Here is a 20,852-nt window from a genome sequence, read left to right as displayed (position 1 = left end):
AACTCAACTATTGTTCTCCTTTTGGACGCCAAGGAAAGGATACCATATATTGGCGATGAAAGAGACATTTATGAATCAAGGGATGGAAGGGAGTGTCTAGTCGAATGAGAAAGGAAGAAGAGTAAAGTGAATTTAGAATTGATTTAGGTGATTGGAGTGTTGGAAGGGTAAAAAAGGGAAAGGAGAAATTAAAAGATTCACCTCGTCTAGGCAGTTGTCATTTATGCGTTGGCAAGGGAATAAAATTGAACTAACGATCCGGCAGTCTAAAAATGAAGGAGAAATGGGGGCGTACTAGGGCTTATATGATTTTCAGATGCAATTGGGCTCCTATTTATAGGGATGTGCTAGAGGCATAAAAAGTCAAGATGAGTATTTCCTTATATATCCTTATTGCTTTGCTTGGTGAAATCCTTATTGCTTTTCAATTACCGTTAATTGGACTTTGACCTCGGGCTAATATAGCTTATAGCATGTCAGTTTTGACTACTGAATATAAAGTTTTATTACTATATTAAACTATTTCATCTAAAAATCTCAAACAGCCAGAAAGAGACATGTTTCTTAAGGCACTACTGATTTTTGGTAGAACAGTCCACGAATGATTCGAACATGTCACCACACTTTCCCATCTGCAAACGTTAACCCAAAACTAAAACGCCCACATGTTCTGTTGTTTGCACTTTCACCCAGCCGCGCCCGTAGGGGTCTCTAATTTTCCTATGAACAGTCTTCAGATATTCCAATACCCTTGGACTTTCTTTTCTTCCATTTTCTCCCTGAACCAGTTCTTTGCCCCCTTTTACTCGTTTATTTGTCTGGGTTTTTTCTAGAAGAGATGAGACTGAAAATAGTGCATCAAAATCAAGAAAATCGCGTAGGTGATGATCGAGAGATGAAAAAGGAGGAAGAGGTGGAGCATACCCATGTGGGTATTACGCCAGGGGAGGAGTCCATGAAGGAGACTTCTTCCCCTCTGAACCCTTCCCCCATTTCTACATTTGACCCTGTTCTTGTTTATGTAAGTTTGTTTGTGTTCAAGTTTATAAATTGTCATGGATTTTTGTCATAAGATTTGACAATTTTCTATGGCTGTCAACCTACGGCCACCCTCCTTTTGAAAAATATGAAAAACATTGGCAGAGTTGCGTGCTTATAAATTTTAGTGAAAAGGATTTTTGCTGTTTAATTAGGTATGGATTTGTCCAATTGATACTAGATCTGGTTTAATTGTTGAAGGGTAAAAGGAAGAGGAAACCAAAGGAGATAATAGATGAGATTTCGCCTATTCTCAGGCGGAGGAAGAAACCATCTACTTCCAAATCTAAAGATGTAAGCTTTTCTTTTTCTCTATATATATATATATTTTTTTCATTTTAGTTTACTTGTTTAACCCTTTTACCTTTAGATTATTATTTATTTTTTATATTTTTTTGGGTGGTGGGGGTGGGAGGCATAAAACGTAAGTAATCTTGTTATATTGGGACAACGCTTGCATCTGGGTTTCGATATTTGTTTAATCAGCTTTAAGAAAGTAAGGGTTTGTATGCATATAGATTAGTTTATTCATCCTTATACACTTACTATTTATGTTTAGTACACTTACTATTTATGTTTAGTGTGACCCTTTTGCTAAGCACTCTCGTATACATAATCTAAACTTGTTTATACAACATTCAGGTCTCCATGGAATGGAAGCTCATGACCTTATTGAGGGAAAGAAAAATGACAACCAAATATCTTTTAGTTTGCATCTCATTAATATATTTTTTGCTTTGGAGGCAGCTTTAGTAGTAATTATTTTGAATGAACTGATGCAGTTTTTATAATTTACGCTCAACATAGAATGACATAGTAGGATCATTGATTGCCTCAAGCTCACTGCATTTTCTTTTTGTACTTGGAATGCAGATTGTTGTTTTGGTTTCTGGAATGGGTTTGGGACTGTAAATTAGCTGATATTAGTTTAGGGTGGGGGCTATGTTGCTTAGACTCGGGTATTGGTACATATCTAGGATTCAGATTCTTTTTCTTCTAAAACTCAGGATAGGGAAATAAGGCTATAAAATATCCAAAATTTTGACGTAGGTACATCTTAAAAACATATAATTTTTTAGAATATTATATATAATATATTTAGATGTATTTTTAGGGACTTTAACATTAAATGGGCTTGGTTTCGTGCCTTCAATATCTTATTTTTATGCCTCAAAAATCGATTTTATTGCTATAAAAATCATGATCTCACTCTTTATCTCCCTGCAACTTGTGCTTTCTCCCGTGGCGATCTCCATTCCTTATTTCTGTTGTGTCCACTTCTAAATTGAATGATCCAACGTGGGATCTATACCCATACAATTGTGTCGTATCGACACAGTTACTCATCCAAATTGAAGAGTCCAAGCACCATCGGGTGGGGGTAGATTTCTACATAACTATTTGTTAAGTTGACATTTGTTGATTTAGAAAGTTTCACAGAGGCATCATAAATGTAGGATTTTTTAGATTTTTGAAACTTGGAAATAAAAATTGACATTACAGAAGAGTAGAATATAAAAACTGAAAAAAAAAAAAAAAATCCAAATAGTAAGTCAATCAAAAGAGATATTTTTTGAAGTTTCTGGTTGGCTGAGATTGGCCCTCTGAATTGTGAATGATATGGAGTTCAGTTCATCCATATGAACATTGAAGTGAAGGTTTTCTGATTTCTTTCCGTTGTATCTCCCCTGACACAAAGCAAAATTGATTGCGAAAGCAATCATTGTTTTGCGTTTGCTTGTATCCTTAAGCTGAGTCATGATGTCTTCCTGAGAACTTACTAGGTCCTGTTCATTTGTATCCCATCATGACATACAATCTATTGTGCCTCCTCCCCACCCCTTCTCTTTTCGTCAACTGTTTTTTAATAATAATCTGCTTTCTTGCCGTGATTTGATGTTTTGGAGTGTTAATTCTTTGTTTATTTTGTTGATGCAATGCTTGATCTTGATTATGGTTTAATTCACATCAACATTGTAGAGATTTTTGAGCTCGACTTTAAACTGCTCAATGAAATTTATTTCTAACGATTGAATGTGACAATTTCATAAGCAGGCAAAACGAGATAGTGCAGGAACATTGATGTGGTTAGTTCACTGCCAAAAATTAACTTTTTTCTGTAGAAGTTTTGCATGTTTACTTGTGAAAAATGACCTGCTATATCACATGAAACAGCAATGGAGATGCCACAAATGATGGGTCAAGCAGTGCGGTGACTCCAGTCCAAGTGAAATCGCCGACTATGATTCGAGCAGAGGAGGTCCAATCGAGTCTAGGCAATGAACACCCTGGCTTTTTGAAGACACTAGTTAGATCACACGTCGCAAGTTGTTTTTGGATGGTAATGATCTTTTCAGGAGGATCTCATTATGATTAAAAAAAGGTCTACCGACAAGTAAATAAGTACGTTTTAAAAGTAACAAATTTTTTTACTGCTCAAAGTGGGAATAAGTTACTTATTTTAACATTAACATGAGTTTTACTTAAAAAAGAGTACCTTTTGTACTCAATAATAAGCTAACCAAACATAGTGGAGAAAAGAAGTTGCTTAAAAGTAACTTTACTTTTTTTAAGCTCAGCCAAAGATGCTCGTTGTCAACATGGGGGGTCAGATTGCATCTAATCTTTTCGATATGATTACCATTTCTATGCAGGGCCTTCCCGTTCCATTCTGCAAGTTATTTTTACCAAACAAGGACACCACAGTTACTATTGAAGATGAAAATGGTGAAGAATTTGGAGTTAAGTACATTGCAAACAAGACAGGACTAAGTGCAGGATGGAGGAAGTTTGTTTCTGGAAATAAATTGCTTGAAGGAGATGTTCTGATCTTTCAACTAGTCGGACCATGCAGATTTAAGGTGATTCCTAGAACAGCATTATGTGTTCTTTACTGGTTTTTTCTTCAATTTATTTGCTATCACAATATAATGTGTAATATTTATTCTATAGGTATATGTCATCAGGGCAAATGATTTAACCGAAGTAGATGGTGCTCTTAGCCTTCTAATATTGGATTCTCAAACTAAACAAAATGATGCAGGTTAGTCAACTGATTGTAGTATTTCTTTTGTTTCAATTGAGTCGTTAAACTTTCAAATTTGTGACAAATTTACAGTTTCATAATTTTGTCCATATCAGTTAGTTTGAAAAGCTAACGTGTCAGCTTAGTTGACGAACAACTAGGCTGCCATGCTACTTTTTTTCCATTAATCAAACTAAAGAATATGGATGGAGTAACTAAATTATAACAAAGTTTTAAATTTAGTGAACATGAAAATTCAGTGATTACCAATTAATTTTGACCCTTTGGGTAAAGGAAGAATGTTCCTCTTTCCATTTCTGTTGGCTTTTGGTATCAATTTGGTCTATTATCTGCTTCTTTTCTGTCATTTTTCCTAATTTTGAAACAATATGGAACAATAAAGCTGAGGGAACTGCGGATGTGAAAATCAAGAAGAGACGTCCAAAGTCTCTGCCTTTGACAGTTGTGCAGAAGAAGAAACAAAAGGCAGGCCAATTGGGGCTGCAACTTGGGCCGCTCGAGGAACAGTCAGGAAATGACAGTGACGAGGTTGCTTCTGAAGTTTTCGAGGGTTCAAAGTGTTCTGGATCCTCCATTCATTTTAAAGACATTAAAAGCTTCGAAGAGTTCCACATTGTGGTGAATGGGGTATGCATCGACTCGGAAATTCCCGAACATGTACGGCAGAAGTACTACGAGTTGTGCCGGAGCAAGAATGCTTTTCTTCATGAAGGACTTCTCCCGGGCCTGCACTGTAAGTTAGCCGCCGGTATGATTTTCGAAGCTGTCAACACTGCCGATGCTATAAGATCTTGCAAACTCACGACTCCTCGGGAGGATTTTGAAGTATGGGAAAAGTCGCTTAGGTCTTTCGAACTTTTGGGGCTGAACGTAGGATTTTTAGGGGCACGTCTATGTCGTGTGCTAAAGTTGGCATTCGATTCTGAAGGTGCTGTAGATGCAAAAAAGTACTGGGAGGCTAAAACTAAACGAGCTCGAACTGAAGAAGGGATTAGAGATCTTGAAGTGAAGCTCGTGGAATTGAAAGAAGCATCTGCGAAATTTGATGCTGAAATCGAGAGTTTGAAATCAAAGGCGGAGAGCTATGAACTCATGTTCCAAGAAGAGGTAAACGCTCCGTGGTAGTTTTCTTCACGGCAATATAGCTAGTTAATTTCTGTTATTAGTATTTTATAATAGAAATCATGCCCAGGAAAAACGATTGACAGTGTATCCCATGGCACTTTTCTTGATTTTGGAAGAATTTTCGTGACTTATATAATGTGAAGATGACTGATTTTTGTGACTGAGTTTTTTGATTGTCCAAAGTTGGACTCTTGCCTGGTATTTCATGATGCTTGAAGAACTGATCCTAAGCATGTTGGCTGAGCCTAAAAAGTTAAAAAATATGATCTTATTTTGAAAGATAAGAGTTATTTTTGAAATAGCTTATCTATAATTTATTAAAATATCACATCAAGGGAGAATAATTTTTTGAACGATTTTAACATCCTTACAATTTAATTATTTTAATAATATTTTATTTTTCGTTTTTCGATATGTAATAAATACTATATAACTATTGTCATGTTTGAAATTTGTGTTATTAATTTTCAGTTAATTAACATTCACATTAACTTAGATTCAATGAATTTTCACTCGATAAATCTTGAATTAAATGAATCTAGAATTATTATAGATAAATTTATTCATATTCATCTATTTAAAAATTTTAATGAGTATTTAAATTTGTGTATTAACAATTAATTTTTATGAATCAAATGTAATATAAAAAGATCATCAATGCTATGGTGACAGAATTTTTTTGACATAATAGATAACTAAAACTCACATAGTATGGGGGATCCACTTTTTTTTTGGATTTTTTTATTCAAGAGGTGCCCACGCGCTATGAGAGAATATCAACTATTATGTCTAAAAAATTCTGACAAAGTAGTTTAATTGTAAAATGATTTCTCATTTATAGTATTTCATCATTACAAAAAATTTGAATCATAAAAATTGAGTTTTGAAAATACAATTTGAGTACAATTTTCATCTCTTAAATTTTTATGCTAAATTTTATTTTTTTTAATTCGTTCGAGACTTATCAAATTCTCAAACAAATTGGTACTAATTTTACTTTTGCATCACTTATAAAGTTTTTTTTAGAATAATGTGCTATACACGTTCAACTTTGGCTAGTTTTACTCAAAAAGTTCAAAGAAAAATAGCTTATTTTACTGAAATGTGTTTAAAATAAAAAGTTTAGGGCTTAATTGATAGTGATTATGAACATTGATTTTTTTACCATTAAAGAGAAAAATAAGTTTCTACTGTGAGAAAAGAAGTAAAAAATGATAGTTGAATTAGAGAAGTAACATTCAAAAAATTATTTTTTTGAAGTAAAAATCAAAATCAAACATGCACTTAAATATAACTTTTTTGCTTAGCTCATTTTACTTAAATGTGTTTGAAATAAAAAAAGTTGCTTAAGTGTAACTTTCTTGCTTCGTGTCTTCCTCATTTTTTTTTTTTTTTAGGTCTAGGCTTTTTGTCTTTCAATTATTAGTGTAGATTTGAGTTGCCAACCTTCAATCCAATCAGTATTTTCTGGCCTCCCCAACACACTTTTGATACCAAATGAACCACCCGCCATAGACTATCAATTTAAAAGTTAAAATTACATGCGAATTTTAAGTTACTCAAAAGTTGGAGGGCAAATCCGTCAAATTACTAACACCTGCGTAGGCTTGTATAATAAAATTGCAAAATCACAATGACATGTTCGGAACATGGACATGATGCACATATCAATTGACTAGTTTGCCTGAATGTGATTATGTTTTCCCGTCCAAGACGGTACCTCAGGTTCAAACCTGTTAATGATAACCAAAAGAGTACAAGTGAGGATTATTTCATGAAAATACAAAGACGGCAGAAAATGTCATATAGAATGCAGAAACTCAATAAACTGAAATATTGATCACAAGCCCAAAAAAAAAAAAAGCCACCGGTTGATGGATTCATTTGTCAAAAATTCGTCGCTAAATGCCAAACTACCATGTGATGTTAGAAAAAACCATCCATCGATTTTATATTGTTCTTTAAGATGGATTTTAAAAGATCATAATCAAGCCAAGCACGTATATAACGCTAAAATTGCTTATTTGAATAGAGAAGGATTCAACTCGTCTCACTGCAACACAAGCATTTTATAATACATGATGCATTGGGAAATGATAAAGTAAGAAGACTTACTCACTTGGGACACACCAAGAGGCGCGACATCTCATAGCATCTCAAAAATCTGCTCACCACAAGTACTTTGAGTTAGTGCTTTTTTTGGATAAATTATATTAGGATTATAATGAAAAGGAGTAGTGAGTCTTGCGAAATGTATGGATAATAAGTGGGTAGGAGATGTGTATACGAGGACGGAGCCAGGAATATTATCCAAGGCGGGGGCTGGACTTTGAGTTTTCAGAATCTAAGATGAACTTTAAATTTGTATCCCTGCATTATCGTATGCAATATGCATTCGATTTTTCTTAACTAATTTGTAACTCAAAGTTTAATAAAACAATAAACAAAATGAGATTTCAATTTCAAGTAAAGTTCGACCATGGATTTAATGATGGTAAAAATACCAAAAATAACTTGGTTTTTGAGTTACATTTGTTCCTTGCATATTCATCACCATTGTTGATGAATAACATTCTCTATTAATTCATAACACAAACTTTATTCAATTTTAATAGTCTAAAATTTTTGATGAAATTATTTAGCTCCGTGCCAACTTGACACAATAATGTAAAGAGGGACAAGCATGTTATGACAAAACTAGCTGGCAATAATTGCATACAGGTATTGTAATTCCTGAGCATTTTGTACCGAGCCTATCAACTTAAAGCGACTATAGCAATATTAATTTAGATCCATAAGAACATGATAATTAATGACCAGCTTTATTTTCAAAATGTAAAATAAAATATTTGGCCAGTTGAGAAAAAAAAAACCTAATAGAAGAAATGCCACTCAGAGATGTAGGAGATCCAGAATCCAAATCAGATGGGACCTCCCATGTCAGGAACATTTATGCATCTTGTACTACACTACATCTAGTGCAAAGTCCTACGAACATATGCAATGGGCTCCAAGCCCTTCAGTCTGGTTTCCTTTTGTCCTTCAGCCACCAACCACTCATGTTTTGTCCTGTTTTGCTACTCATGGACGGTTGGATCTTCCTACTCCCCAGGGGCGGCCCAAAGCTCAGTGCAGGCATGTGCCTACATTGGACTTAAGGTGGCTCCGCCCCTTTGTATATGTAGTTAAAATTGATGTTTAACTTTGATTACAAATTATAATGAAATTATAATTGTATTCGAACGAAATATAATTTCAGAAAGGAGGAAGGACGAAAAAGACTACAATAATTTATTTCATGAATTCTGAGAAACTGTGAAATCTTGGTTCAAGGCTCGCCCATTGATTTAAATTGTGGGTGCTTTAGACGAGAAGAAAATATGTAGATACAAACTTACATGTATAGGCATTTCAGCTATGACCAGGCCACTGCTTTCTTCAAGATTTTTAAGAGTTGCTACTTCTCCTCCAACAACCATGTTGATCACTATCCCATCTACATATATGTAGAATACTCAAGCATCAGAAATAGTTGTAAACACGAGGAAGTTGAAAAGCGAAAAGGAAAAAGTAAATTTCACTTGCTAGGGATTACAAAAGGAGAAAGAAACTTAAGGTCCGTTTGATTGCAAAGATGAAATTTGGGTAAAAAGAAAATGAATTCTAAAAAATTGAATTGCCTAAAAATTGTTTTATTGAGAATTGTCAATTATTGTGTTTGATTGTTACAATTTTCCACGTAGAAAAATGTTAAAATGAGTACTTTTTTTTTGTGTTTGTTTGATTTTGTTTTATATGAAAATTGTCAATTAAAGGGATAAAATTTATTGTTATTGATGATAGAATTTGTTTCCATTGAGCCAAAAAAAAGGCAAGAAAATCATCTCTCTTTTGGTGTTCGTTTGACTTTATTTTACATGAAAAATGTAAATTAAAGGAAAATATTTTGTTACAATTAGGGATAGAATTTGTTTCCATTGCCCAAAAAAAAAATAAATAAATAAAATAAATCAGTTTATCAGCCTAGAAAACCAAGAAAATGTTCACTTTTCAAGAAAATCAATTACCTGAAAAAAATATGCTATCAAACAGCCAAATTTGGGAATTTGTTTTGCTTGAAAACCACGAAAATGTCTACTTTTCAAGAAAACCAACGGGAAAAAATATACTATTAAACAGTCAAAAAGTGGAAGTTGGAATTTGAATTCCATTTTTCCATGAAAAATAATGGTCTATCAAATGGACCCTTAGGGTAACGCTTCTTTTTCCTTTCTTTTCCCTCTATTCTTTTGTATTTGCTACTCTCTTCCCTAATCATGTTTATTGTATTGATGACAAACCTGCTGCCAAACAAGTTGTCATCCGCCTCGTATACATCTCCTGTGTGAAACAAGTTATTTTGTGGTATTACACACCAATGGAGTCAAAGAATACTTATAACTAATCATGCAACTACATTTTCAAATTGGAACTGCAAGAAAATGAATACAATCTTTGAAGAAATTCACATGAATGTGAACATTATTGATAAATTATAGTCCAAACAAAATATCTTAAGCAGTTTCCAGACATTATCCTTGTCGATATCAATTATCAAATGTTGATAGAAAATGAACTATAATATGAGCTTTTGATGCGAAAACTAACAATGTACTCTCTTTTTTCACCTTCAACCAAGATACTATTATGAACCCACTTCTACGCAATGTAGGTCTTGAGACTCAAAGTCAAATGGTATGCTCACGAAATTCACCATGCTCGAGCAAATGCAATCATTTTGCTAGAGGAAAACAATAGTTAGATTCTCTTAAGGCTATTCCTTGTGTTTGGGATCCCTGAAATAATCAAATTCAAGGAGATAGCGTTTTGATTCCAATGTTGGCCACCGCCTTATGGACTAAATCACAATGTAAGAAAAATTTCTCAGTGGCAGGTAGAATGAAAATGGATGAGATATAGTCCAAACCTTACAGATTTTGTGAAGGAAATAATTAAAACAAATCAGAATGCGCCAACCTTGTTTAGCTTCTGCTTCTTTCTTTTTGATAACATTACTTGCCAACAGGCAACTGAGGGGGCATACTAAAAGGGTGACTTCCTTTAGAGACCAAGATTTCAAATCATTAGATTTTCAGAAACCTTTGAATACCAACTTGAACAAGATTGAAAGCAACAATTCAAAACCTAGAATGAATTAAGGTCTAAAAACTAAAACAGGAAATCCGAACCAGCAATTGAGCCTAAAAATGGATTGATTAGCCTACAAGGAATTTACCTTCATTTCAAAGCTGTTTAACTGGACAAATCAACAGTCGAGATGTAACACCATTTGCAGAAGGAAAACTAGTTCAACTCTCATCTAAAAACTTAATCTGTTGGAGAGGGGACAATACAGGCCCTCTCACATGCATGTCAGATTCATGGGCTCAAAAGCAAGAAAGATAGGTGCACAATTTTCATAAATAGGAGGCAACTAGACTTGAACCAACTCATCTAGAAGCTTACCACAAAGGCCAAGGTGAAAATCATGGAAGGAACAAGGCCCAAACAAATTGAATTACTTTCTCTACTTAGTTCATCAATATAGGCTGTACCTTCTTTGTGGGCAGTTCATAGTTGACCAAAACACGTGCACTAATGGGCGACTCCCCTGAGCCAACAAGGGGAAGGCACGCATCTGTGACAACAACCAAATGTGATTTCTGCTCTTCTTCCTTTTCTGTTTCCCCATTAACCTCATCTCTTCCCATTCGATTCCACCTCCCAGTTGCCTGCCGAAAATTATCCAAAATCCGCACTCGTTCTGCTTCCGATAGGTCACTGTACTGCAACATCAAAGCTACAAAATCAGCAATAAAATCACGGGAAAAACTGAGGGCTAGGCAAAAACTTCTAAAATGCTAGCTTTTTCCATTTTGGACACATTTCTGAGACCAAAACTCTCCAATAGCCCCCTGAAATCTGTCCAAAACAGAAAAGAATTTTCCTTATCTCTTTTATTGTTCAATAAAAATATTAAGGAACTTTACAGAAGCTTACGGAACCTTATGACAAAAATACTCAGAAACTTTGTTTAGAAATTGCTCTTCATTGTGGACTTCAACTAAGAACTAAATTGTGTAATTCAACAAAGAATTAACTTAACCGCAGGCTTTAACCCAGATACTACAAAAGATTAACAAGTGATTAGAATCTGAATTAACGTTCAGTAACTTTCATAAAACTTGAAATTGAATTAATGTTTTTTCATTAATGCTATAACAATTTTGTCAAGGAAACATAGACTACATACCAAGGAGGAAACATAAATGCTGGACGAAAGATTAGACACGGCGGAGCAGACAGCGTCAAGCTCATCGCGCGTGCTGCAGCACACCACCATCGGGAGGCACGGGCGGCGGCCCGCCATGCCCAAAAGATCCACTAGGGTTTCCTGTTTATTTTTTTTTTCCAATTTTGAAAATATTAATAGTTAAATTATAATAAATAACATTTACAAGACTGAAATTACAAATAATTATTTGAAGAAATCAAAATACCATCTTGAACTGGAGTCTGTCAACGGCGAGGTAGAAGTGGCGCTGCGGGCTTCAAAATTCAAATATATATTGGAAAATTAAGCCGTTTCAAACGTTTGTATATTTCAATAGAGAAAAAATTGAATGATACGAATCGAATAATAATAAGAGGGAGAAAGAGAAGAAAATGCCTGAAAGAATTGGAAGGCGAAGGAGAGGTGGATAGAGGGGATTCAATGACGTCCATTTTTTTCCCGGCAGCTAATATCAGTGTCAGAATCGCCGGAACCTCGGTTTTGCTTCAGAGTTTCTTCGTCCCACAGTCGTTTATGAAAGAATTCATCAGAGTTGTCACTAATTTTAATTTATTTGATTTTTATCAATATCACGACAAGAAACATGTTCTCATTTAGAGAACTATTTATTTTATTTTTAAATTAAAGTTATATTAAAAAATAAAAATTATGTTAAAAATAAATATTAATTAAGCGTGATGGTAAATGATATTCTTTTTAATGATTTACCAACAAAAAAATCGAGCAAAATAGCCACTGATTGACCACCATTGTTTTGGAAAAATAAAGTTTTAAATAGCAAATTTTTGACAATTTTGTGATTAAAAAGTAAGAAAATTTTTTGAACTTACGTGAGGAATATTTTACTATGTGAGTTTGTGGTTAAAAATAAGTATATAGAAAAAAGAGTTTGAAAATAACGTCGTCAAACATATGCTTAAAATTTTGTTTTTGTACAATTATTTTCTAATTTGCATAACTAACCATTGATTTAGCATTAACCTGCCGTCAAGGTACTTACTCTACCATAGTATTAATTGAAACAAGAAAAAATACTAGTATTCTCGAAGCATGAACTCGGTACTACAGTGATTATTAATTGACATGTATTATTCAGTATTCTAAAATACACGTATATGTTTTGTATATACCTGCATGTGCTTGAGGCGTTTACAAAACGTAGCACATATAGGGTATGCTCATGATAATGCAGTCAATCCATTTTTTTGATCACATGTGCACGATTAAAGGCCAAAATGTGCACGTATTTGTATTAAAAATTATGTGGAAAAGCCTGTCACCTTATCGGCTAGAATTTGAGAAAGCATGTCACCTGTCGATTGAATTGGAGTATCGAGCTTATTGGGTTGTGAAGAAGTAACTGAACATGGATATGAAATTAGTGGGCCACAACATTTGTTTCATCTCGACAAACTAGATGAATTTTAGAACGAAGCATAAAAATACATAAGAAGCAGACAAAGATGTGACGCGACAAGAGGATCCTAAGACACAAATTCAAGCTAGGAGAACGAGTTCTTCTCTTTCACTCGAAGCTTTTTCCATGTAAGCTTAAATCGTGGTGGTCAAGACTATTCATGGTTTTAAAGTGTATCCTATGGCTCGATGCAGTTGGTGAGAAAAGATAGATCCGCTTTCTTGGCAAATGGACAACGCCTAAACCCTATTATGGAGAGGAAGATCAAGATGTGGAAAAAATTGTTATAGGAGAATCAACATAAGTCCACATCAACATCTAGCTAATGACATTAAAGAATTGCTTTCTTGGGAAATAACCCATGTTTTATCCCTTAGTTTTCGAATTATCCATATTTTAGTTATGTTAGTAACTTTCTTTGTTTTAATAGGTACATTCTCAAGTATGGGAGCATGAAGCATAAAGTGGCAATGGGGAAGAACCACATTGGAGGTTGTAGGTAAAATAAATAAATAAATCCGTATGTTTATGTGGGTTGGATAATATTGTTGGCAATGATGCATATATTTGGAAATATGAGTTTGTTGTCAATTATGAATAAGTTGTGTGCTTGATTTAAAGTCTTAATTACCCTTGTAGAAAATTGTGACATAAATGAATTGAGTATAATGTTGGACAAGAATAAGTGATTCTTAAATGATATACATTGAATTAGTGACCATAGAAGTTGAATCCAAACAACCACTAAACTAAAATTCGCATCCCTTAGCCGAGTTTAGGATCATTTGGATGGTCGAACTATTGTAGGGAGACATGGATGTAGGTGTAGGTTCCATGTATAATAAATTTTGTGTAGATTATCTAAGACCCATAAGATGAAAATTGGGTGAAAACCTTCAGTTAGAAATTAATTTTCGAGAATATTTATTTAATAAGAGGTATTGCACTAATCACTGCATAAAAGGGACAACACTGTCTTGTTGTAAAGCTATCCTAAAAGATTCCAATAAGGATAAATATAATAAAACTATGTTGAAATGTATTTTCATAGCCTTTAAAGTCTACAATAGTTTAAAATTTGATGCCCTAAAGTCATTTGACTTGAGAGTCATCGGCCTAAATATCATTACAGGGGTCATTTATAAAGTTTAACAAAGAGAGATCTGCACATAAGGTTGATCAGTGTATGTATGTGTGTGTGTGTATATATATCTGAAAAAGCAGGTACATGAAACAGAAGACGATCCACATGCCTTGATTAAGCTCCAAATACTTGTTTTAGAAGATTAGGCCCTTTATACGAGTTACTAACTTAGTTGATCCTTAGAGATAGAAGTAGTCAAAACTAAGGAGAATCCTCATTTGTTGACATGTTGAATTATAATTAGTAAAACTTGACAAAATTGGGTAAGGAATAACTTTGAAATGCACCATTGGAAAAAGAATGAAAAGATAGTTTGGAGGTGTGTGAATCCCTCGAGCAAAGAAATGAAGTAATTGGCTTGTAAGGTCGAAAATAGAATCAACTTATGATTGTTCAATACTGTATTTGATTCTTCACACACACACACACACACATACGCACACGTTTTGCATTGGAAAGGTAAGAATTTGATTTTTGCACTATGACTTTGAAATAGTTTATGAATTCGATATCATATCTTCATGTTGAGTCATAAAAACAAGCTATCTAGCTAAATTATGTAATTGAGTTTTTTGGAAGTGTTATTCATTTACGTTTTAGTTAACTATATTGGTGTGTTGTTCTGTGTTTGCTCGACGACAAGCACAGAATTAAGTTTGAGGCTGTTTGATGAGTATAATATTTACTCATTGAACATGCACCTCTAAAACATAGTTTCTAGTTTGTTCTTAAGAACTTTTGAGTGTTTTGATGCGTTTGTTCATATTATTTTGTAGCTTAGGTGACTTGGAGAAACTGATATATTTTGGAGCTTGGAATGGAGCTAAATTATTGATCATGGAAGTGGGCATGGAGTAGAGATGAAAGAAGATAAATTAAATTTGAGGATTTTTTTTATTTACGTTTTAGTAAATAAGTCTTTTGGTAGTGTTTTTTTATTTACGTTTTAGTTAACAATATTGGTGTGTTGTTCCGTGTTTGCTCGAGGACAAGCAAGAATTAAGTTTGAGGGTGTTTAATGAGCGTGATTCACTCATTGAACATGCACCTCTAAAACATAGTTTTTAGTTTATTCTTGAGCACTTTTGAGTGTTTTGATGTGTTAGTTCATGTTGTTTTGTTGCTTAGGTGACTTGGAGGAAATGATATATTTTAGAGCTTGGAATGGAGCTAAATTATTGATCATGGAAATGGGCATGGAGTGGAGATGAAAGAAGAGAAAAATAAAGTGAAAAAAGAGACTAGAACATGATGCAAACAAAGTGAACGAAACATATGGGTGCCATGGCACCGCATATGGGCGCCATGGCACTTAGGAAATAACCTGGAATTTAGTAGAGAGTTGGACGCTGCGGCGTCAGCTCTTGGGTGCCGCGAAACCCAATCTATAAAAACAACCAACAAAATTGTTGGCACTGCGATGCCAGCAGTAGAGTCCATCGCGGGGCTGCGGCAACGAACATGGACTCTCCAGTGCCACCACCCAGAAGAGAAAAAGGGATTTTTTTTATAGCAATTTTTCGATCCAATCCAACTCCAACTGGTCTTGAAACTTTAAGGGATTATAAATACAAACTGGAAGACCTACTTTGGGAGAGGAAGATGGCTCAAGAGGCAAAAGAAGAAAGATTGATTTAGAGCAAGAATGACAACAATTAGGAGGAGAATTCAAGCTGCAAATCAGTTTTTTCTTATTCTTTTCTTCTTCATGTTCTTTCATTTAGATTGGATTATGTTATTTCTCTTAATCATGATCTAAATTGTAAATCTAAGATTTGATGTAACCTAATTTAAGACATGTTTGGATTCTAATATAGCTATTTCTTTTGATTTTTTCGTTAGTTTAATTGTCTCTCTCTCTGTGTGTGTGTGTGTGTTTTTTGTTTGTTTGGATATATTGCTTTTAATTACCTCATCAATAGTTGAATGATTTGATACTTTAAATTTTGGTACTCGAGAGAAGGAGATTTAGGCGTGATCTAATAATAACAAGACCTACATTTCGTAAGTTTCGAGGGAAAGTATGAAATCTTTTATGTTTTATACCATTTATGAATTATGCACTTGATAATTTCTATACTTTTAATTCGGAATAGAGGTATTGGATTAAAGATATAGAGATAGGTTCTATTTGGCTCTTGAGAGAGGGAATCGAATTACTCTAGGATTCTTGCCTATAAACTTAGGGAAAATTTGATAAAAGTAACTATAAAAGTTGAAAAACATTGTTGATAGTACTGTGATATCATTTCCTAGGATTTTTCACATTGATAAATCTCTTACAATTTGCCTTACTTGAACTGTCACCACATTTATCATATTAATTTTTTTAAAATCATTGATTCCAAAATTCATTCATCTAGATAAAATAAAGGCTACACAATTATAATACTTGGTGGAAATTAAATATCAATCCTCATGGGTTCGACATCCTAACTCCATTATTATATTACAAAATTTGATACCGTACACTTGCGGTATAAATCACGTTATAGAAAACCCATGAAAAAAAGAAATTAATTAGATGAAAATCAGATAATAATTGAACTTGTAGAGAATTCAAAAAAATGATATGTGAAGTGTTACTATTACATAATGTAAATGCAGTGTAAAATATGAACTCAAAAAAGCCTTATTAGTACAAAATATTCTTACGTTTGACCTTTAGTATGCAAAATGTCCATACGTATTAATTTTTTGCATTTTCACCTCCATTTTCACGTCTCATTGCGGAAAACATCCTCTTCATCAATTTTCATCCACTTTTTCCATAAAAGTCTGTGAAATAATTAATATACCCTTCTGTTTAAATAAAATAATAAGGAAATAAAAGAAAATTAAAGAATTAATTGCAAAATAGTTTCAAATTTTTCAAAAAATCACAAATGAGTCCCATTTCTCTTTGCATCTTTTGTGACTCCTCTTGTACGCCAATTCATGCATCCCCTGTGAAATTCTCTCCCATATTGGACCCTTTGTCCTTTTCTTAATTTTGTTGTTGTCACCTCGAATTTATCAAAGCCAACACTTCATCTCTTGGCCATCTGTTGCTAGTGTCTCCACTTTCAAAATTCAAATTCTTGGAAGGATTTTTTCTTGAAAATGGTGTAAATTCTAAAATTTCCTTAGGTTTTTCAAGAATTAGGGCTTTGGGCTAGAACATGTGAGGATCTGGGTTTCGAACTAAGGTTTTGGAGAAGTGGAAATTAGATAAATCTAGGGGTTTAAAGATGAAAATTCAAAATTCAGGGATGAAGATTCATTTATTCATAAATCAGTTATCAATATATACAAACCCTAACCCTAAATCATTTTAATTTTTTCTTCTCCCTCTTCTCTCTACCTCTCTTCCTTCTCTCTCTCTCATTTTCTATCTGGTCTCTCTCTTCTACGCCGGCAACCTATTCAAAAAACAGGATGATAATGAAAAGAATTTTGCTGTTTGTACCCGGGCGTTGACACGCCCCTTACAAGAAGGGAGCCCGTGCCAAATAAAAGAAAAATTCGATGATCCCCTGCTGTGAGAGACGTGTAACCTGATGTGTCAACGCCTAAGTACAACCCATGAAAAAAAATGTTCGGTCCGCAAGTGTTCCAACGTTAAATTTTAATCACCATGCTAAAATGACTGGATTAAACGTCCTCGAGTTGTAAAATTTCTACAGAATCCAAACTCTCACTATCTCACAGGGACACCATAGATGGGGTCTGACTTAATGAAAGGATAGTTCACTAGAAACAGGCATCTTTTATTGCCTTCTGCCCGTTTCTTCGTCCCACGTGATTCTGTTTGTCCGAGAGCAAACGGTAAAATGGGATTATTTTGGGGAAGGGGACAATGATCTGTCCTTATTGACAAAGAAATGGAACTTAACATGAAATTGGGAAAATTGGGTTTAATTATTTACTATCTGAAATTGTATCTGATGGTTGAGATCATCATTTGGCAGTAGCTGAAATTCACGGGCCTCCCCGTGGTCCAGACTTCAGACCCAAAAAGTTTTCTCAGACTCTAGAACGGTGAAATTTACCACTTAAGCAAGGATTTTTTGTTTACTGAGAGTGAAATATTTCAGTATAACTCTATAAATATAGTCCTACTGTTGGCCATTTAGAGTTGTTTGGGTTTCTTCCTTTCAAGAATTTGATTTTAATACTCAACTGAATCCAATTTGGAGAATAAAGTAAGCAATGTGGCCTAAATTTGGCTTCATTTGAGAGAGCGATGAAGAAGAATTATTCTCGGTTGAGAAATTCAGGTCCTTTTACTAGTATGGGAAGTCCATATTATGGTGAAACTGAGGGGGGAATCCCCAAGGGTTGGAGTTCAGAAAGAGTGCCATTGCCCACAAATAGAATCCATAGGCAAATTAGTGCCTCTGCCTTGATTCCGGTGAGTATTGGAAGGGCTTTGCCATCGAAATGGGATGATGCTGAGAGATGGATTACAAGTCCACTCTCGATCATGCAGCCTGAGTTTCACAGTGGCCCCTTAGGCGCTACTGGACCGGTGAACGTATCTGATTATTCGCCTAAGGTACCTGTTCATAAAGGTGGGGGTGTGAGGAATTTTGTGTCTGGTTCACCACTTATGACCGGAGTTTTGATGCCTAAAGGTTTATCCGTTGGCTATGGCGATGACATTGCTCTAAAGTCGAACTATGTTTATCCTTCGAATAGTATGGCTCGGTCCACTAGTATGCCTGGCTTTTTAGACAAGCTTAGTGATTCTTCATTGTCTAGTTCACAAGGTATACAAAATTTTGTTCTCTTTCGGGCCTCTGGAATTGGATTTTCAAGCATTCATGACTAACTAGAGGGCTAAAAAATTGTCATCCCTTCTGATTATTTACTTGTGCAGGTTAACCAAACTTGCTTAGAAGGTAGAGTTGATTTATAAAAAAGGAACTCTGTGATAAATTCCTGCCAGTATTGGTTGTGTCTCTGTAAAAGTAGTAGAATTGATCAATATAGTTTGGAGTATGTCGATTCTGAAGGCATATTTGGAGGATATTATTAAATCAATCCGTGTTACTGTTAAGCTAGTCTTTTGTAACTCTTAATTTGTATGATATTGAGGCTTCTAGTTTCTCCAGACTCGAATTTTTTTTCCAGGAGCATTAATCCTATGACAATACAGTTTATGCTTAATAGGTGTTTGCTTTTGAATTGAAATGACAGATGATAAACTTGACGGCACCAAGGAGGAAGAAGAAAATGTTTCCCGGGTTGTTTCACGTAGGGATATGGCAACTCAAATGAGTCCCGTAGGCAGCACAAATTCGTCTCCCAAAGGAAGCTTGTCATTCTCTGTGTTCCCTTCCTCCGACCCTGAGCCTTGCATCAATCATTCTGCTCGAGATGGGATTAGGGACGTCCAGGTAGACGAAGCCACGACTATAGCCACGCAGCCCATGAAACGAAAGATGAAAAAAGGCTTGCCAAGTATTAAAAGTTTATGTTCACCTCGATTAGCTTCAGAGGCATCAAGGTACATCCATTGTTTCTATGTATAATAGGAAATAGACTTGTTGATCATTTTTCTGTACCCTTCAATAGCTCTAAATGTTTCTCATGTGTTGCAAAATTGATTTAAGGCCTGCCAAGCGCACAATTTTTGTAAATGGGTGGCAACAAGACTTAAACTGTGGGTACAGGATATGTCATGAATATGTTTATCTTCTGTGTTTGTGCAGGCTGCAAAGAGAGGAAGCCAAGATCACTGCTTGGGAGAACTTGCAGAAGGCAAAAGCTGAGACTGCAATTCGAGAGTTGGAGGTTTGATATTTAATCAAGAGAGTTTTTTCATATTTACATATTCAGTATCGAAAGAGTGGAGAGTATTGGATAATATTAAAGAAGAAAACTAAGTTAAAATCTTGCACATTGTACTGCGCACTACAGCCTACCAAGCCGCCCAGGGATTTAGAGTTACATTTCTTGATCTCTTTCAACTCACACACTTGCACACATCCATCATCGACCAAATATTGCGAACGAATTTAGATGTAAAATTGCGTAGAAGGCCAGTATAGATGTGAAAAACTAATGTTCTAAAGCATATGACAGAGTCAGCAGGGAATTCATCATTTTGAATCGAGGGTTCTAAAGCAAGCCCCCTAGCTACTTGTGCTAACACCTTCTTCTAACAATTCTCTATACAGATGAAACTTGAAATGAAGAGATCAGCATCTACAGACAAAATCTTGAACAAGCTAAAAGCTGCTCAAATTAAAGCACAAGCCATGAGAGACTCAATATCGGAAAATCATTCTCAGAAAGCTCTCAGAACATGTCCCAGAGTCGGTTTCTTCTGTAAATATGTCAAGATGAATTCTTTCAATAAGTGCTTTTTCTGCTTGTAGGAACTAGTTTCTTGTATTAGTAAGAAAATTCAATCAGTGTAGCTTTCGACAAAATAAATCAATAAGTTTCATCCTTTGGTTTTTTATCATATAAGCGAGCGTTTTCTCTTCTCCCGCAGTTGTAACTATAATTGCAGTTCATATTGCAAACACGAAGCTTTGCTCGTGGGTTTATAACCATTTTTGCATAGACACTTTACAAGCCGGTTTTAGTAATGATTTTTACCCAATATAATTGTATCGATAGTGATTGCTCGAAGGTTGATTCTATCAATATCAGCAACATTGAATGTCAAGCATGTTACAAATTTGATTGTTGCTTAATCGCATCTCTCTCTCTCTCTCTCTCTCTCTCTGGGGTAGTTAAAGAATATAGTTATTTG

The 20,852-nt window shown here is 34.7% G+C and overlaps 3 protein-coding genes across 5 annotated transcripts; 2 read left to right on the top strand and 1 right to left on the bottom strand.

Annotated features, from left to right (window-relative positions):
* Positions 1–544: 544 nt before the first annotated feature.
* On the top strand, positions 545–5,367 carry LOC111380139 (B3 domain-containing protein Os01g0234100-like). Its single transcript, XM_023003623.1, has 7 exons — positions 545–1,021; positions 1,240–1,332; positions 3,094–3,125; positions 3,214–3,379; positions 3,693–3,899; positions 3,991–4,081; positions 4,467–5,367. The coding sequence occupies exons 1-7, from the start codon at positions 839–841 to the stop codon at positions 5,207–5,209; spliced, it is 1,515 nt and encodes a 504-aa protein (XP_022859391.1). The 5' UTR covers positions 545–838; the 3' UTR covers positions 5,210–5,367.
* Positions 5,368–6,724: 1,357 nt separating this feature from the next.
* LOC111380140 (eukaryotic initiation factor 4A-I) lies at positions 6,725–12,090 on the bottom strand. 3 transcript variants are annotated; one of them, XM_023003625.1, is made up of 8 exons: positions 11,919–12,088; positions 11,749–11,797; positions 11,502–11,642; positions 10,804–11,034; positions 9,550–9,589; positions 8,608–8,705; positions 7,329–7,373; positions 6,725–6,942 (listed from the first exon to the last, which is right to left on the bottom strand). In XM_023003625.1, the coding sequence occupies exons 1-7, from the start codon at positions 11,972–11,974 to the stop codon at positions 7,356–7,358; spliced, it is 633 nt and encodes a 210-aa protein (XP_022859393.1). In that variant the 5' UTR covers positions 11,975–12,088; the 3' UTR covers positions 6,725–6,942; positions 7,329–7,355. The 3 variants fall into 3 exon arrangements, with proteins under 3 accessions (XP_022859393.1, XP_022859392.1, XP_022859394.1); XM_023003624.1 differs by having other exon boundaries at positions 7,325–7,373; positions 11,919–12,087; XM_023003626.1 differs by lacking the exons at positions 6,725–6,942; positions 7,329–7,373; positions 8,608–8,705; positions 9,550–9,589 and adding an exon at positions 9,596–10,044 and having other exon boundaries at positions 11,919–12,090.
* A 6,034-nt stretch (positions 12,091–18,124) lies between these two features.
* On the top strand, positions 18,125–20,619 carry LOC111380145. Its single transcript, XM_023003630.1, has 4 exons — positions 18,125–18,855; positions 19,286–19,595; positions 19,801–19,882; positions 20,269–20,619. The coding sequence occupies exons 1-4, from the start codon at positions 18,330–18,332 to the stop codon at positions 20,467–20,469; spliced, it is 1,119 nt and encodes a 372-aa protein (XP_022859398.1). The 5' UTR covers positions 18,125–18,329; the 3' UTR covers positions 20,470–20,619.
* The last annotated feature ends 233 nt before the right edge of the window (positions 20,620–20,852 follow it).

Source organism: Olea europaea, unplaced genomic scaffold, assembly GCF_002742605.1.
Source record: "Olea europaea var. sylvestris unplaced genomic scaffold, O_europaea_v1 scaffold2099, whole genome shotgun sequence".
NCBI lineage: Eukaryota > Viridiplantae > Streptophyta > Magnoliopsida > Lamiales > Oleaceae > Olea > Olea europaea.
Note: the sequence above shows the minus strand (reverse complement) of the source record. Positions and strands in the feature narration are given on the sequence as shown.

Coding starts and splice junctions, on each gene's coding strand:
- LOC111380139 (XM_023003623.1), top strand. CDS start 839: ATGAGACTGAAAATAGTGCATCAAAATCAAGAAAATCGCGTAGGTGAT. Junction 3,126..3,213: donor AGTGCAGGAACATTGATGTG/GTTAGTTCACTG, acceptor CACATGAAACAG/CAATGGAGATGCCACAAATG. Junction 4,082..4,466: donor AACTAAACAAAATGATGCAG/GTTAGTCAACTG, acceptor GGAACAATAAAG/CTGAGGGAACTGCGGATGTG.
- LOC111380140 (XM_023003625.1), bottom strand. CDS start 11,974: ATGGACGTCATTGAATCCCCTCTATCCACCTCTCCTTCGCCTTCCAAT. Junction 11,035..11,501: donor GCATTTATGTTTCCTCCTTG/GTATGTAGTCTA, acceptor TTGATGTTGCAG/TACAGTGACCTATCGGAAGC. Junction 9,590..10,803: donor ATGAACTGCCCACAAAGAAG/GTACAGCCTATA, acceptor TGTTTCACACAG/GAGATGTATACGAGGCGGAT.
- LOC111380145 (XM_023003630.1), top strand. CDS start 18,330: ATGAAGAAGAATTATTCTCGGTTGAGAAATTCAGGTCCTTTTACTAGT. Junction 19,596..19,800: donor TTAGCTTCAGAGGCATCAAG/GTACATCCATTG, acceptor GTGTTTGTGCAG/GCTGCAAAGAGAGGAAGCCA. Junction 19,883..20,268: donor CTGCAATTCGAGAGTTGGAG/GTTTGATATTTA, acceptor TTCTCTATACAG/ATGAAACTTGAAATGAAGAG.